Here is an 18,252-nt window from a genome sequence, read left to right as displayed (position 1 = left end):
GCTAAAGGAGGCTAATCAGCAGGTCATCCTGTGGGAGGGGGTGTTACACCCTCTTCCTGGACATGCTTGTGTTCTGAGTCACCTGAGATCGAAGGCTCCCACCCTAGTTGGTCAGAGCAGCATCTCAGGTGACAGGCTGGCAGAAACCAGTCAGCAAGCACACCTGCAGCTGGCATGTTTTCAGGGGGCTCCTCTAAGGTGCCCTCTGGGTGCATTTATTGGTAAATCCAACACTTCGATCAGCATGGGTTTACCAATACGAGATGTTTGATATCAAACTTCCCTATCTTCAGTGAAGCCGTCCTGTAGCTGGGGAATTTGTTTTCACCAGTGTCCAGCACATGTTTTAAAATGGCTTCCCTGGTCATTTGTACTGGCAGTAAAAAGACTGGACAGCACAGGGGCATATCTGCTCATTCAGGTATGCCCTCACGTGTAATATTAAGCACCCTGCGTTACGGCTGTCAGGCCTGCTGTAGGGGTGACTTACAAATATCACATGCAGTATAAGGAACATGGCACACAGGGATGCGTGACTTGTCGTGTTTTCACTTTTGTCTGCACCAACCATGCAACCTGCAATGACTGTCTTGCATGTGCTTGGTAAAAGGTGCCTTAGGGTGGCACAATCCTTGCTGCAGCCCTTACGGATCCTCCTTAGTACCTTATGCCCTAGTTACAAGGATACCATTAACTAGGGACTTACAGAGGGTGCTAAAGGGTTTTGCCAATTGGGGGAAGACTTTACATTTGTAAGGAAATAACACTTTTACTGGGGACCTGGTTAGCAGGAACCCAGTAAACTTCAGTCAAATTTGCTTCTAATTACAGGTAAAAGGTGGTGGGGGTACTGCAACAAAAACCCAGTTTCCTACAATGAGGCTAGGACAAATTGAGAAACGTTGTCTTACTACTATGAGTATCCGTGCCCCAATTGATGCATTTGTGTACATGTTCTCTTAAGACTTCTAATGCTTTTTTTCAGAGGATGTTCATTTGTCATCCACACGTAGGTATTCAGAGACTCTCCATCCACTGCATAAAAGCAATAGCATGCAATCAGTTGGAATGGTGTTCAATGCATTGTATGAACTCAGTACACCTTCTCATTGTAGTGGGAGGAATATTTAATCATCTGTACTATTTGTGTTTTTGACTTTTAAATATATTTATAAACTTATTTTAAGTCTATTTGAAATATTTTTATTTGTAACTTAGCAATGTGTGTTTAATTGAATATATTTATATAGACCTATTAACTGTCTTAAAAAACTCAATTTTATTGATTCATTGATATGTATAGGTATTACTCCATTACAAAATATATCATCCTCCCTGAGCAGTACAAGTACATTTTAATGAAAAATATTCCACTTCTGTTGCGAGATAAAAAGGTTTGCATTGTAACCTTGGCTTCCCTACCTTAGTCAATTTAGGTGATCCTGGGTAAAAATATGTATCATTTTTTCTTTTTTATTGATATACATGCATCGCTTTATTAAACGTTTACCTGCCTGTTGCGACGTTTGTGTGGAACTTTCTGCAAAGCAGATAGTTTACCACTGATTATAATAAATTTCCTGCAGTATGTTGCTGGGGGCCAAAAACATCCATCGTAGCAAAATGGTTGAAACAGCGACTCCCCTCTATAAGAGGCTTGTACGATAGACTATGGAGTATACTAGGTATGGAGAAGATTGCATGTTCCCTCCTAGGTGAAGAAAATGGGTTGGTAAGATTTGAAACCTTGCTTTGAAATATTTTGCTGAAGACTATATGGCTGTGATTTTCCCCAGATCACAGAGAACAAGGTTCATGGTTGAGAACATTTGAGGTGTGAGTCCGTTTCCAAGGACCAATACAGTTTGACCTAAATCTTGGCAAATTATTTCCGGGAGAAGGGGAGATTTGCAGGGGGTGGGTGGAGCTCTGTAGCAATTGAAAAACTCAATAAAGATTTATTGGAATTTAAAATAAAGTTTGTTGGGCGCGATAGAGAGCAACACTCAATTCTTATACTACATAGTCTACAAATCGTATCCGGTTTTGACCAAACCTACTAAATCGAGAAAAGTGTGCCCAACTCCCCGTCACCCAAAATATACTCTTATAATAATAAGCATACAAACCTCTTCCCAAGTGTGCATCACACACCTTCATGCTCTTTGTTAAAAGCATTTTGCAATGGTTAAATCTTTTGAAGTTGTCAAGGCTTATTTCATATATGTTGCAAATCTAGGGGTAGGGGGAGCAAGTCATAAGTAACCAGATTTTTTTTGCTTTCAGAAAGTAATTTCATTGTTGGTTGCACTTCATCTTTGTCTCTTTTTTTAGCAAGAAGAATTTCAGAGGAAGGAGATGGAAGAAGCAAACAACCAATTGGCTTCACACAAAATCCAAGAGCTTCAGATGACAAAGCACCGCCTTGAGCAAGAAGTTCAAATGAACAAGCGGCGCCTTGAGATGGAGACACAGTCCACCAGACAGGTAATTTCTACTAGGTTTTAAATAGTTTTCTTGTGATTGTTTGAGACTGCATCAGCTGGTTTCATAAATCTTCATGATTTTTGTTGAAAGGGAACAGTGATTTCCTTTGTTTGCACTGTTAGTGTTTTGGTTCCTTGAGTGTTTTGTGGTTGAACACTAGCAGCCAGTTCTCTTCAAGAGTAGATTGACACATGTTGTAGTACTTCCTTGTTTAGTTTATTCTTATTGAAGGAACTTACAAGAAGGCTAGCTGTCAAGGCTTACGTTGCCATTGACTAACAATTAGGCAAGATGTACCATCCTGTACAAATTGTCTCGATGGTCCAGCTTCTTTTTGCTAATTATTTTTTCCAGGCCAGGATCTTGCTTCTGAAAAGAGATGGGAAGTGTTGTCTTTGTCAATTTCATCTGAACCTTTTGGACTGACACTCAAAATACTGATTTCTACACAGAATGTCTTGGACTAGAGCACGTCATCCCTAATGATTAGGAATTTAAGGCTTTGCCCTAGCAAAGACTAGACATTATGTATCATCTGAAATGCCCTAAGACATGCATAATGGGCTCGGGAGTGAAGGAGATTAGCGGAGGGCTGCATCATTAATGGAGACTTCAGAGTTTGTCATAGGGTTTATTTCAGTTGCCAGTTCGTTTTGCCAAAGACATTCATCCTGCGGTACTTATCTATCACAACTTTGCTCATTCAGATACTTATTGCTGCAGAAACCTTTTGGCTCTTGCAGGTTTCTGAGACCAGCTAAATTCTGTGAAGTTCAAAGAGAAAAAGCAAAAACGTAGAAAGATGCATTATCCATGAGAAGGTCTGCATTTTAAAGCAGCTTTGTGATTTTCAGGCAGAGTGCTACAAATGTCAATAAATAATATGAAATTAATAAGTAGGTTTCAGATGGAACATAATCTCCTCACTGAGGGCTCATTGTCAGAAGACCCCAAGTATTTGCCACAGATTCAGATTTAGCAAGGTGGAGGGCTAGAAACATGTGGGGGTATGAACGCATATGCCTTTTCACCTGCGGGCTTCAAGTCTACATTAAGCTTTGAACGCCAGTCCACCGTTGCATGCCAGATGGTGCTTTTAAATGCCTTTACAGCTAGCAACAAACTAAAGCAAATCTTTACCTTTTCTCCTTAGGCCTTTGAAGACCATAGAATTCGGCATGCAAAGATTCTTGACGCCCTAGAAGCTGAGAAACAGAAGATTGCTAAAGAAGTGGAAGCACTGCAGGAGGAACACAAGAGCAAGAGCAAGAGCAAAAAGACACCCAGTAAGTTTCTAAACTTGGTTATAGTGTGTTTTTCATTGTTCTTTTTAAAACTATATCCCTGTACTAAATGATTCATTTTGAATGGACATTTATTATTATAGTTGATCATGAATAAATAAGTTACACAATATGTAGTTGACAGAAAAACTATGCAGTGCCTATGTGTCACTTACTTGATCATACTTTTTTGGCAATTATTGTTCATTAGGTTGTGACTCATGCATAAATTATGCATACAGTAATGTATTTCCATAGAATACATACCCTATACACTGGAAACAGATTTTTGAACATAGCCTATCTTTTTATAATATTTGCTTGCAGTAAATAAATTGCTCTAAACAAACCCACTCCCTCAACACTGTCTCACCCATATATGTATATATTCACATATATTCCTACACACACGTCTCTGGGCTAATCACTGCTTTTTATTTAACTTTATGCATTTTCTTGGGGCAGAGCATATAGGTGACTGTTAGATCATGAGATATTTGCATGCACAAATTATTCTTAATGCCCAAAGGTTACTGCTTTATGAGCAGCTGTCTAAATTTGTATTTTTCCCTGTCCACACCGTTGATACTGTCTTGGGTGTGTCAGTTTCTTAAATATTATGCAGATTTGAAATGATCTCTCTCACTCACTCTCACACTCACACCGATCTGGAGAGACCTACCTGCAGTTAATTTTTGACTTACTCTTTTTGACATTTTGTCATGCCTTTTTTCGAGACTTTGTCTCCCAGTGTGGTAGGATGTCTCCCCAAAATTGTTTGAGGTTTAATCCTTATGGTTCCTGTCACAAACAGATGTCTGTGATAGTACCCCATCTGGTTTGCCTTTGGTGCTTGAAGCCAGACCATGACTCCAAGACCTGTGAGGACTGCCGCACCATGTACCCCACGGTGCTGAGGGAGCGCTCCTAGTTGCCCAATGCCATTCGCTTCCAAGACTTTCCAGGTCCGGGTCATGAAGAAGATCCTGGCTCTTTCACAGAGTCGTTTCTGGTGCTGGTCATCAAGCTTGGGGTCAGGTAAGTCCAACAAAAACTCCTAAAAAGTCAAAGAAATTGAAGCGCTCTTAGACGTGACTGCACCGGTCCAATTTATCTGCCGAGGTGCGGGAACAATGTCACTCTAGGCCCCACTCCCACATGGGGCCTGCCTCTGAGCCCCCTGCCCAACCCAAATAATTTTATGATGCCATGTATCTAATTTGTGGGCAGGCCAAACCCCTGAGGCGCCTTTGAGCCCCATGTGTTTGGTGGGTGCCCCCACTGGATTTCTGCCTGCGGGTCTGCCCTGGGCTCAAGTCGGACCCCTTGGATCCATTTCCTGATCCAGAATGACTCCTATTGCGAGACTGCAACCTTATCCGGAGCCCATTCCAGCTTCGCTGTTCCCGGTGCCGCTGACGTCCCACAGCAGCATGAACTCTGATAGAGATCTGGATTGATGTTGCCTGATGCCAACTCAGACACCGGCCAGAACTTGACCTTCCAAGTTGTAGGCAATGCCTTCTTTTTCTGACAGACCTGATTGTGGAGGATCTGTGGAACCTTATGGTTACACCAAACCCCTTGATGAGACCGAAGATAACTGGTATGAGTAACTGGTGGATGCCAGTGGTCTGGACACCTCCAGACACTGACCTGGTCTCTCCTCCTAGTGTGGCTATGGAGGAAAGGGCTTAATTTGCTATAGTGGTGAGAAGGGCAGCTGAGGTCCTGGACCTTCTGCTGCCCTCTGTGACAGTCAAGACTAATTTCTTGACAGAGGTGCTTCAACCAGATGTCGCCCCCTCAGAGGCAGAAGAAAGCCCTTACGATAGTCTGCTCGACGTGAAAAGGTGTAACCACCTATGGTTACAAGGAGGCTCGAGTACTAAGCACGCGGTGTTCACCAATCACAGTAAAATGTTGACAGAAGAGAACCTCTTCTTGCCAAAGGTGTCCAGCCTCTTGGATTCTCTATCCTGCTGTGTGGTATGGAGCGCGCCAGGGTTGACCATGAAGGTGGAGGCCTGGTCAACCAGACTCTCTGAGGTGGGAAGATAGGTGTGGAAAGCTGGGTGCCCAGAAGCGGGGTGACTGCGGCAGGTAAATGTCCTGTGCAAAGGTCAGGCATGGCAACGAAGAACAACCGAAGAAGCCATGGCACGGCCCAGCACCTCTGAGATGTCCAGAGGGGACATCAGTGTGTGCTTTGCCAAAAAGGAAGAAGAGGTATCCACATACATCTCTGGACTAACCACTTTTTATTGAACTTTATGCAGGTAGTTGTCCTCTGTTCAGGTGCTCCTTTACAGGGCTTGGCCCAGACCCCAAGCAGGACATCAGTGAGGGCTTTGCTGAAAGGAAGAAGAGGTAGTCCATGCATCTCTGGACTAACCACTGCTTTTTATTTGACTTTATGCATTCTCTTGGGGCAGAGCATATATGTGCCAGTTAGGTCATGAGATATTTGCATGCATGAATGATTCTTAATGTCCAAACGTTACTGTTTTTCAGTGGGCATCTAAATGTGTATTTTTTTCCCTGACCACACCGTTGATACTGTCTTGGGTATGTCCGTTTCTTAAATCTTAGGCAGGTTTGAAATGAGTGCAAAGTAAACTTGTACTGCGTACATATCTCTCACACACACACACACACACACACACACACACACACACGCACACACACCAACACACCAACACTCTCTCTCGCACACTTTCTCTCTCTCTCTCATGGTCGTGGGTATGTCAGTTACTTAAATATTCTTGAATGGAGCTCAGGACTCCTGTACAGCTTTCCGTTGATACTACTCTTGGTCAGAGTTTTTAATAAGATCAAGCACGACCGGACCGAAGTCATCTAAGTTGCCCCGGATTGGGCAAGGAGAGTCCAGTATCACACACTTCTCAGCATGAGCATCTGTCCTCCGATCAGGCTGCCCCTTCTGGAGGATCTTCTGTCTCAGCAACAGGGCAGGGTCTTGCACCTGAACATGCACATTCTACATCTAGATGCTTGGAGTTTGAGCAGTGACAGTTGAGGGTGTGTCATCTCCCTCCCAAAGTATGCAGTGCCATTCTGGCAGCCAGAGGGTCTACCATGAAATGATTTATGCTTGCATATAGGACAAATTTATGACTTGGTGTACTGCCAAACGCATTGATCCTCTGTCTTCACCCTTTGACTGAAATTATTTTGTTTGCCTTATCCGTTGCCAGCAGGATCCTGTCTTGGGCACAGTTAAAGAGTACCTTTCCACCATATCACCCTTCCTGCGGTTGCTGGATCAACCCTTCTTGTTCAAATCACCTGTTGTGACTTGTTTCCTGAAAGGTTTACAGCATATTACCGCTACATCTTTTATCATGCCCCAGTGGGACCTGATTTTAGTTCTCACCTTTTATAATTTGTTCACAATTTGAGCTCATGCACAGCTGCCGCCTTAGACTGCTGACCATCTAAACAGTCTTCGTTGTGGCTATTACATCTGTCAGGAGGGTTTGCGAATTGCAGGCACTTTTCGTTCAACCCCTGTACACAACCTTTTCCCCAGACAAGCTGGTCTTTAGGACCCGTGCCTCCTTTTTACCAATAGGTGGTTACACCTCTCACATCTGGCAGACTATCGCTCAGGCTGCTTTGTTCGCCGCCCTCTCATCCTACCTAGGAAGAGGAGAGATTCCACCGTCTAAACCTAAAAAGGGCACTTTCAGTTTCAGTTCAACCAAAGGTTTCCGTGTGGATGATCAACCTCTATCTATTCTAAGGTACAGAATCTGCTGCTAGAAGTCTCTATCAGATGAACAAGTTACTTACCTTCGGTAACGCTTTCTCTTGTAGAGACTTTATCTAGCTGCATATTCTTTACCAGCCCTCCCTTCCTCCCCGTTCTTCGAACTTCACATCTCACATTCAAGAGATCCTTCAGTACATCACCTTAGCATTCAGTCATTCCACCTCAGTTTGGCTCTGTGCTTCATTGTTTGGAAAAACAGTCAAGATCTGAGGTCAGCACACTTGAGTGACTCCTATATAGGCACCACCCACTTTACTTCCAATGTGGACGACACCGGCATCGCCATGCGGAGCCGAACAAGGATACCTAACGGCACGCAAGGGGATTGCTCAAACAATTTCTGGATCCAGTCCGACGCATGGGGAATATTATAAGTTAAGGAATCTGCGATAGAGTCTCTACCAGATAAAGCATTACCAAAGGTAAGTAACTTGTTCTTCTTGTCTGAAACATTGCTGCGTTACGATTGTGCTTGAAGCTCCACACCAGAAGTTACACACGTTGCTCTGATCCAATCATTTTTAACTTGAGATTGTTTGAACATTATTAAATCTTGAGATTGCCCTGTTGGCCTGCATACCTCCTTTCTTTCTCTGCTTATATAATACAAAAGGCAAATTGCTTTCCGGTTGCGTTGCACTTGGTATTCTTAGTCAGGTTTGAAACATAGTTCCTGGTTTGTCAGCAATTTTTGTATTTCTTTTTTTTCTCCTAGTTGAGCCTAATTGGAATTCCATGAAGCTATCCATGATGATCCAGGAGGCAAACGCTATTAGTAGCAAATTCAAAAAGCAAACTGTCTTTATCAGGTTAGTGCTCTTTCGCGTACATCTACAAATGTAATATATGTGAGATGTGTTAACGCATTCTTTTCTGTTCATTTCAAGTTTTTCATCAAATGAGCTTGTGTGTCCACATGCAGTGCTTCTCTTAATGAATACCAGCACTTGTTTAGTGATATCTGATAGAAACTACTAGCCGCAGATTCCTTCATATAGAATTATTCTCAGGCGTGAGACTGGATCCGGAAAACCTTTTGCCCAGCATCCCTGCACGCCGGGGGGACGGCATCACGCGACTCCGCCCAGGAGTCGTCCGCGCACGTGACGTCAGCAAGTCCCACCCCGGCGCGCCTACGTCAGTTTTTTCCTTCTCCGCATGCAACGCGGATCCGGTTTGTGCTCTGGGCCTGTTTAGGCCTTTCCCTTATGCTATTGCTGCATGTGTAGGAACAGTGTGCGAATGCCTTCGGGCTTTAAAACCTGCACATCGTGTGGCCGCCTCATGTCTGTGACGGATCCTCACCCCATTTGTATGTGGTGTTTGGGGGAGCACCACGACTCCACTGATTGTGAGGCGTGCCAGCAGATGAATCCGAAATCCCGGCGGGAGCGTCGGATGAAACTTCTTTCGGCTCGTGTGTCCAGGTCGGCGTCGTCATCTCGCCCGGCCCCTGCGGAGAGTTCTCGGACCCACGGCTTCCCTCGCCGACTTCGATCTTCTCCCAGGTCGCAAGAGCGCCGCTCACCTCTTGGTAAGTGTCGCGGTTTTTCCCCGAGGGTCGGATCCCGGCCTGTCGGAGGCGTGGGCTCTCCGTGAGTGGTGCGGCCCCGCGTGCCGTCCCCTTATCCACCGTTTCCTGGCGTGGAGGTGACCAGAGCCGAGATGGAGACATATGCAGTGGCTTTGCAGGCCTCACTGGCTTCTCCTCCACCTCCTTCCCCTCCTGGGACGTCAGGGGATCCCTTGCAGTGTGCGGGGCCCTCCGCGGCGTCTCCGGCGGCTCCGGGCCCGACTGGTTCGGATCCAGGCTCGGCAGATGTGGTGCCGTTGGGGTGCTGCCCTTCGGGGGTTCCTCCTTCGGACCACGGCACCTCTGCTTTGCCGCAAACTCCCGCGGGAGTCCCTGTGGTGTCACGGGAGGTCGCAGGGGCTTGGGTCACACACCCGAGCCCCTCTCGGTCCTCGGGACAGGCGGCGCTCTTGTCCGAGGCAGAGGTGACGCCGCTCCGGTGCCGGCAGCTGCTGGCCCTGGCGGCGCCACAGGGTCGGCGGAGGGTCCATCTCGTCCTGTCACGGTTCGCAGCTGGCGGGGGACTCCTCGTCCCTCCCCGGGCCCTTCTCAACCCTCCACGCAGGCTGCTGCCTCGTCGGAGGTCAGTTTGGCGCTGCCCCTTCGCCGCTCCTGCCCAGTTCCGGTCCCCTGCGCCGTGTGCTGTGTCGGGAGGTCGCCCCGGCGTCTCCTCCAGCGTCGGTGTGAGAAAGTGCCATCTTTCTTGCATGGTATGCCCCCACTTTTTGCTAAATTGCTGAATGTACTTCGATTGAGTGTACCCTGGGTTCCTGCCAATCAGGTGCCTAGGGCCTATGTTCCTTCCTTAAACCACACAAACTCCAAATTGGCAAACCCTAGCCACATGTCAGCCCCTAGTAAATGGTACCCTAGGTACCCAGGGCCTTGTGGCCAGGGAAGGCCTCTAAGGGCTGCAGCACTCATTGTGCCACCCTCAGAGGCCCTGTACCCTTACACACACACACTGCCCTTGCAGGCTGAGTGTCTGGGTGCAGGACAAAACAAAGAGTCGACATGGCACACATCACTGTGTACCATGCCCATCACCTACACTGCCAAGGCATAGGTCAGCCACCCCTCTAGCTGGGTGCATTACGCCTATGGTGTGGGCACAGGAGCAGGAGCCCTGTGCCCCTACAGTACCCGGGTCCATTCCTGGGCACTGTAAGTGCAGTGCTGTCATTTAAGAGTACATGGTGCTGAGAGCTTGTCAAACACGAGCTCCACAGCATCATATTGGCACCACTGAAGCCTGGGAAGTTTGGTATCAAACTTCTCAGCACATTGAACCCACACTGATGCCAGTGTAGGATTTAATGTACTAAGCACCCCAGAGGGCATCTTAGAGATGCCCCCTTACAGCTAACTTACAATCCACGTCTGCTCTGAGGCTGCCCAGGCTGCCACACAGCAGACACGTTGCTGGACCCCTGGGTGGGAGAGCCCCTGCTCTCCCGGGCCTGCAACAATGCACATCCTTGGTGAGGTGAGAAATCTCCTCCCCCAGGATGAGCAAAGGGAAGCTTCAAAGGCAGGCCGCCATTTGGAGTTTCCCCAGGCCACTGCAAACCCCCACTCTGGCGGGAAGCTTGGCCGGAAACCCCATACAAGGACAGGGGATGTGCCAGCCTGCCCACCCCACCCCTCAGGTGGGGGGAGGCGAGGTGAAGCACATCTCCGGGCTCTCGCCATCTTGAAGATGGGAGGCCCTACCCTATCAGGATTAGGCTACTGCCCCCCTCCCACAGGAGAGAGGCAGGATAGGGGGTGTACCCACCCCAGGACAAGGACCCATTGGTCCCTGGCCTTCACCTACCTGTAACGCCCCTAAATCTAGTATTTAGGGGCACCCTGAACCTTCCTTCCTTAGATTCCAGATAGAAAATTACAAGAAGAACAAAGACCTGCCCTGCAGCTGCTAAAAAGAGAAGAAGACACCAACTGCTTAGGCCCCAGCCCTACCGGCCTGTCGACTCTCGAACCTGCACCAGCGCGGCATCTCTCGTGGCCAGCAACCTCACCAACCCCGGAGGACCTGGCTACCTTTTGGCTCTAAGCCCCTGGGACTCCCATGAGTAGAGGCTCTACTCAAGAAACCTATTTTCAACCCCTGGCAGCAGCCCGGGACCGCGGACCCAACACACTCTGCACCAGCCAAGCCTGGCCAGTGCCGGAGTGGACAAAGACCCTGAGGACGACCCCACGGCGACTGTGACCCCGAGTCCGGCACCCAAGGACCCCCCTCGACATCCCGGAAGAAGCCTGCAGCCTCAGAACCAAGTGCCACCCCAACCGCGATCAACCAGAGGGTAAGATTCCCGACGTCAAAAGGCACCCCTGCACCCGGCGCCCTGCGGCCCCCTGTGCCCAATCCCGGGGTACCCACCTAACCTACAACTACCCAACTTACCTCTCGAAGTGGTGGTGGCACCTGAAACATCCTCGTCCCCGAGCCTGCAGCCTTTTTCCAAACCGGAACATTCCCATTGATTTCCATTGAGCGCCCGAGGGCTCAAAAGCACCCTGCACCCAGCCGCCCGAGTGGCCCTGGCAGTGCCCTCTCTACACTAACCTACTTCCCCACTTGCCCTGAGTAAGTGACCAGGAGCCCAGCTCCCACAGCCGCGTGGCTTGCCAGACAGCAGCCACCAACCAAGGCCCCCCTATCCCTCATAGGATAACATTGGGCCTAACTCTCTCTACACCCGGCCGTCCTGAAACCGCTGAGGGTGAACCAACTGTACCTACCTGACACTGGGGGACCCCTGAGTCCATGCCCGGAATTTCAACTCTGCCAGTCGAGTACTTACCCTTAAAACCGCTAACTTCATTTTCCTCATAGGGTAACATTGACTGGCTTTTTCTTCAAAAATCTTCTAAGTGTGAACTTTTCAAAACTGCAAAAATTCACCAAAAATCAGCCAAGTGACAAAAACGAATTTACTCACCTGCTCCTAGGTGAGCTCCCAGTGCTGGATCTTGGTGCCCAGCCCTGACCCTGAAAAGTGTTCACAACTATACTTACCTCGAACTCATTTGTCTCCCATAGGAAACCATTGTCTGCTTTTCTGTGAAATTTCTTCTAAGTGTCTATTTTTGCAAATTTGAAATATTCTTTTAAAATCGTACCATTTCTGCAAACGAAATTACTTACCTGCTTTTGATAAGGACCCCAGTCCGGGGTCTAGGCACCCAGTCCTGGATTACTAAAGTAACGATAAAGTACTCTACCTGCAATGTAAATTTCTTGCCATAGAGATCCATTGAATGTTTTCTTTGAAATATTTTCTAAGTGCTAACTTTTGAAATAGCTAAATATTATTTAAAAATCATTACAGTTATTAAGTCGACTTTCATCACTTGATTCTGAATACTGACCCAAGGCTGGTTCTAGGAGCCAGACCTGGAATTCCAAAAGTAATCTGAAAAGTAATTTATTACAAATAACCTGAATTTACCATTGAGCTCAATGCATTGTTATGTTTAGGAAATAGGATTGTTTATTGCAACCAACTGTGACTGTTTACACAAACTTATTGCTTAAGACAAAAGTATTTATATTCAACCTCTCATTCTGAGAAAGTATATTTTTTCCCCCTTTGCGGTTCTAAAAATAAAACAGGCATATATTTTATATATATATAAACCATTGGCCTAGAGTTCAGTTATTGAGTGTGTGAAACCATTTGCTGACTGAGTGTGTACAATAAATGCTTTACACTGTCCTCTGGTACTGCCTTACTGCTCGATCAAGCTACCACTTTTGAGAGTAAGGTCATACCTAACTTTGACCTCTATCAGCCTCTGGGGACTGTGGACTCTGTGCACCCTGTACCTATTAGGGAACAGTATATACAGAGCCACTTTCTCACATTGGTGGATCAGCGGTGGGATACAAACTTGCATTTGTTGGACTACTTGGTTACCATCTGATCACACGACAGAACTCTTAAAAATTGCCTTTAGAATTCTGATTGGTTTTTCCAAAATTACTAAAAGTCTTGCTAGGGCCTTGCTTAAGTCCCATTAGAATTTTAGAAAAATAAGTCACTATAGTCAGGGTAGAGGGTTAGAACTGTCAGGTTAGAATGTCTCAAACAAACCCAGCTATTAGTGATAATAATAACATGGACCTGGTGGAGGAGCTCGACCTCACACCTTACTTACACTTGTCTTTCAAGGAATTGAGGTCCTTATGTAAACTCAAAAATTTACAAATGGGTCAGCATCCAACCAAACAAGGGCTCCAGGAGCTCCTGGCTGAGTATGCTAAAGACCACCCATCTGAACATGGTGATGGCCAGTCAGATGAGGAAAGGGAAACAGGGGAGGTGGACAGCAACCTCCCCATACTATTCCCTAGGGAGGAGATGGCACCCATACCCTCCAACTCAAGACATAGCATCTGGGCACCTAGAGACTACACAGGTGGCTCTGGTCCCAGAGACGACACTGGGGGACCCCCCAGTGAAGAGGACAGCCTTGTGAGGCTGGCCAGAAGAATAGATCTAGAGTCCAGACTCCTGGCCCTAGAAAAGGAAAGGAGAGAGATGGGTTTAGCACCCATCAATGGTGGCAGCAATAATAAAAACAAGGATAGGGAGGAAACTTCTGACCCTAAAATCCCCAAAGGGATTGTCCCTAACTTTGAGGAAGGTGATGATATCACCAAATGGTTCACAGCCTTTGAGAGGGCTTGTGATATCAGGAAAGTAAAGAAACCTCTCTGGGGGGCACTCCTGTGGGAACTGTTCTCTGGTAACTGCAGGGACAGGCTTCTGACTCTCTCTGGGCCAGAAGCAGGATCCTATGACCTCATGAAGAAAGCTCTGATTGAGGGATTTGGATTCACCACTGAGGAGTATAGAATTAGATTCAGGGGGGCTCACAAAACCCAGACCCAGTCCTGGATTGATTTTGTAGATTTCTCAGTGAAGACACTGGATGGTTGGTTAGCTGGACATGGTGTGCAGGATTTTACTGGATTGTACAATTTATTCATGAAGGAACATATTTTGAGTAACTGCACAAATGAAAAGTTGCATCAGCATTTGGTAGACCTAGGTCTAATTTCTCCCCAAGAATTGGGAAAGAAGGAAGACCACTGGGTCAAGACTAGGGTGACCAAGACAACCACTGGGGGTGACCAAAAGAAGGTGGTCACAAAACCTTCCCAGGGGAAAGGTGGTGAGAATCCCCAAGATAAAAAGTCTGAGTCTTCCAAAGGGCCCCAAAAACCTGTTCAGGTGGGTGGGACTCAAACTACTCCCTATGTGCCCCAACCATATAGGGGGAAGAACTTTGATCCCTTAAAGGCCTGGTGTAATACCTGTAAGAAGCAGGGACACCTAACTGTATCTTGCCCCCAAAACAAAGCCCCTAAGGCACCCAGTACAGCCACTCCTGGGGCAGCAAGTATACAAATGGGATCAGAGGTGTACCCTGAGCAAATCTGGGAACACACTGAAGCAAGTTTAGTCTCCTTGGGAGAAGTGGAGTTTGCCACTGTGGCTGTGTGGCCCCCCAACTTAAAGAAATACTTACAGTACCCCTGGGTGAATGGAACTAGGGTAGAAGCTCTGAGGGATACAGGTGCCAGTGTCACTATGGTGAAAGACACACTGGTTTCCCCTGAGCAATACTTGATTGGGAAGTCTTACCCAGTCACCAACGCTGACAGTGTCACCACTAGTCATCCCATGGCCATGGTAACATTAGGCTGGGGGGGGGGGGGTTACTGGCCTGACACAGGTAGTGGTCTCTCCAAAGTTGCCAGCTGCATGTCTGCTTGGAAATGATCTGGAAACCTCAGCCTGGGCTGAGGTTGAGTTAAAGGCCCGTGCAGCCATGCTGGGCATCCCTGAATTGGTGTGTGTGCAAACCAGAGCACAAAGCAAGAGGAAGGGTGAAAAAGTAGGTTTGGAGCCTGGAATAATGGCCCAACCAACCAAGAGGAAGGGCAAGAAGACTGGGGGACCAGCTTCTGTACAACCAAACACTCAGAACCCCTCTCCCCCTGGAGAGGATGTAGATACCCCTGAGGGAACTGAGTCCATGGAGCTTGACCCTTACCAGGTTGAACTCTTGGGCCCAGGGGGACCCTCTAGGGAAGAGCTGTGCCAGGGTCAGCGAGACTGTCCCACTCTTGAAAGCCTGAGACAACAAGCTGCTTCAGAAGCCAGGGGAGAAGTCAGTGGTACCCACAGAGCTTATTGGGAAGAGGGATTACTGTATGCTGAGGCAAGAGACCCCACTCCTGGAGCCACCAGGAGGGTGGTAGTGCCACAGAAGTACAGGGAGTTCCTCCTAACTTTGGCTCATGACATCCCCCTAGCTGGACATCTGGGGCAATCCAAAACTTGGGAAAGGTTAGTGAGTCACTTTTACTGGCCCCAGATGCACCAAAAGGTGAAGGAGTTTGTCAGCTCCTGTGTTACCTGTCAGGCCAGTGGCAAGACAGGTGGCCACCCAAAGGCCCCCCTCATCCCACTACCAGTGGTGGGGGTCCCCTTTGAAAGGGTAGGTGTGGACATTGTGGGTCCACTTGAACCTCCCACAGCCTCAGGGAACAAATTCATTCTAGTAGTAGTGGATCATGCTACTAGGTACCCTGAAGCAATTCCACTTAGGACTACTACAGCTCCTGCAGTAGCCAAGGCCCTCCTGGGTGTCTTCACCAGGGTGGGTTTTCCTAAGGAGGTGGTTTCAGACAGAGGTTCCAACTTCATGTCTGCTTACCTAACACACATGTGGAGTGCAGTACAAGTTTACTACACCCTACCACCCACAAACCAATGGCCTTGTTGAGAGGTTCAACAAGACATTGAAAGGTATGATCATGGGACTCCCTGAGAAACTCAAAAGGAGGTGGGATGTCCTGTTACCATGCTTGCTTTTCGCTTACAGGGAAGTGCCACAGAAGGGAGTAGGTTTCTCACCCTTTGAACTTCTGTTTGGTCATCCTGTAAGGGGACCACTGTGTCTTGTAAAGGAGGGCTGGGAGAGGCCTCTTCAAGAACCCAAACAGGACATAGTGGACTATGTGCTTGGCCTAAGGTCCAGAATGGCTGAGTATATGGAAAAAGCATCCAAGAACCTTGAGGCCAGCCAGGAGCTCCAGAAGCACTGGTATGACCAAAAAGCTGCACTGGTTGAATTTCAACCAGGGCAACAGGTGTGGGTTTTGGAGCCAGTGGCACAAGGGCTCTTCAAGACAAATGGAGTGGCCCTTACCCTATCCTAGAGAGAAAGAGTGAGGTCACCTATCTAGTTTACCTGGGCACTAGCAGGACACCCAAAAGGGTCATCCATGTGAACCGCCTTAAACTCTACAATGATAGGGCTGACATCACCATGCTGATGGTGACTGATGAAGAACAGGAAGCAGAGAGTGAGCCACTCCCTGACCTCCTATCCTACAGCCCAAAAGATGGGTCAGTAGATGGTGTGATTTTTTCAGACACCCTCTCTGCCCAACAGCAGACTGACTGCAAGCAAGTCTTGCAACAATATGCTAGCCTCTTTTCCCTGACCCCTGGTCTGACAAGCTGGTGTACCCATGATGTGGACACTGGTGACAGTGCACCTGTCAAGAACAAAATCTATCGACAGTCAGATCAAGTCAAGGAAAGCATCAAAGCTGAGGTCAGCAAGATGCTGGAGTTAGGGGTCATTGAGCCTTCAGAGAGCCCCTGGGCTAGCCCAGTGGTTCTGGTCCCCAAACCTCATCAACAGGGTGAAAAGAGAGAGATGAGGTTCTGTGTGGACTATAGAGGGCTCAACTCTGTCACCAAGACAGATGCTCACCCTATCCCAAGAGCAGATGAACTGATAGACAAATTGGGGGCTGCCAAATTTCTCAGTACCTTTGACTTAACTGCAGGGTACTGGCAGATTGGCATGGCCACAGGAGCAAAAGAAAAGACAGCATTCTCCACCCCTGATGGGCATTACCAGTTTACTGTGATGCCCTTTGGGTTAAAGAATGCCCCTGCCACCTTCCAGAGGTTGGTGAACCATGTCCTGGCTGGGTTGGAGTCCTTTAGTGCAGCTTATCTTGATGATATTGCTGTCTTTAGCTCCACCTGGCAGGATCACCTGATCCACCTTGGGAAGGTTTTAGAGGCTCTGCAGAGTGCAGGTCTCACTATCAAGGCGTCTAAATGCCAGATAGGGCAGGGCACTGTGGTGTACTTGGGCCACCTTGTAGGTGGAGGCCAGGTACAGCCCTTACAACCCAAAATCCAGGCCATCATGGACTGGATAGCTCCAACAACCCAGACCCAAGTCAGGGCATTCCTTGGCTTGACTGGGTACTACAGGAGGTTTGTGAAGGGGTATGGGTCCATTGTGACCCCCCTCACAGAACTCGCCTCCAAGAAAATGCCCAAGAAAGTTAACTGGACAGTTAGTTGTCAAAAGGCTTTTGACACCCTAAAAGAAGCAATGTGCTCAGCACCAATTCTAAAAGCTCCAGATTATGCCAAGCAGTTCATAGTGCAGACTGATGCCTCTGAGCTAGGGATAGGAGCGGTCCTATCCCAGACCAATGATGAAGGCCAAGACCAACCTGTTGCTTTTATAAGCAGAAGACTACTCCCTAGAGAGCAGCGTTGGAGTGCCATTGAGAGGGAGGCCTTTGCTGTGGTTTGGTCCCTGAAGAAGCTGAGGCCATACTTGTTTGGCACTCACTTCCTAGTTCAAACTGACCACAGACCTCTCAGATGGCTAATGCAGATGAAGGGGGAAAATCCAAAACTACTGAGGTGGTCCATCTCCCTACAGGTAATGGACTTTGAAGTGGAACACAGACCAGGGACTGCCCATGCCAATGCAGATGGACTTTCCAGGTTTTTCCACTTAGACAATGAAGACTCCATAGGACAAGGTTAGTCTCATCACCTTTCGTTTGGGGGGGGGGGGGGGGTTGTGTGAGAAAGTGCCATCTTTCTTGCATGGTATGCCCCCACTTTTTGCTAAATTGCTGAATGTACTTCGATTGAGTGTACCCTGGGTTCCTGCCAATCAGGTGCCCAGGGCCTATGTTCCTTCCTTAAACCACACAAACTCCAAATTGGCAAACCCTAGCCACATGTCAGCCCCTAGTAAATGGT

The 18,252-nt window shown here is 47.7% G+C and overlaps 1 protein-coding gene across 2 annotated transcripts in view; it reads left to right on the top strand.

The window, feature by feature from the left end:
- KIF14 (kinesin family member 14) overlaps positions 1-18,252 on the top strand; it is a 624,724-nt gene that overhangs the window by 283,193 nt on the left and 323,279 nt on the right. For both annotated transcript variants that reach the window (XM_085601461.1, XM_085601462.1), the window contains 3 exons: positions 2,335-2,487; positions 3,641-3,773; positions 8,282-8,375. In XM_085601461.1, the coding sequence (XP_085457587.1) occupies positions 2,335-2,487; positions 3,641-3,773; positions 8,282-8,375 (380 nt within the window). The remainder of the gene's footprint in view (positions 1-2,334; positions 2,488-3,640; positions 3,774-8,281; positions 8,376-18,252) is intronic.

The sequence above is a fragment of the Triturus cristatus genome, chromosome 4_2 (assembly GCF_964204655.1).
Source record: "Triturus cristatus chromosome 4_2, aTriCri1.1, whole genome shotgun sequence".
NCBI classification, from domain to species: Eukaryota; Metazoa; Chordata; class Amphibia; order Caudata; family Salamandridae; genus Triturus; species Triturus cristatus.
Note: the sequence above shows the minus strand (reverse complement) of the source record. Positions and strands in the feature narration are given on the sequence as shown.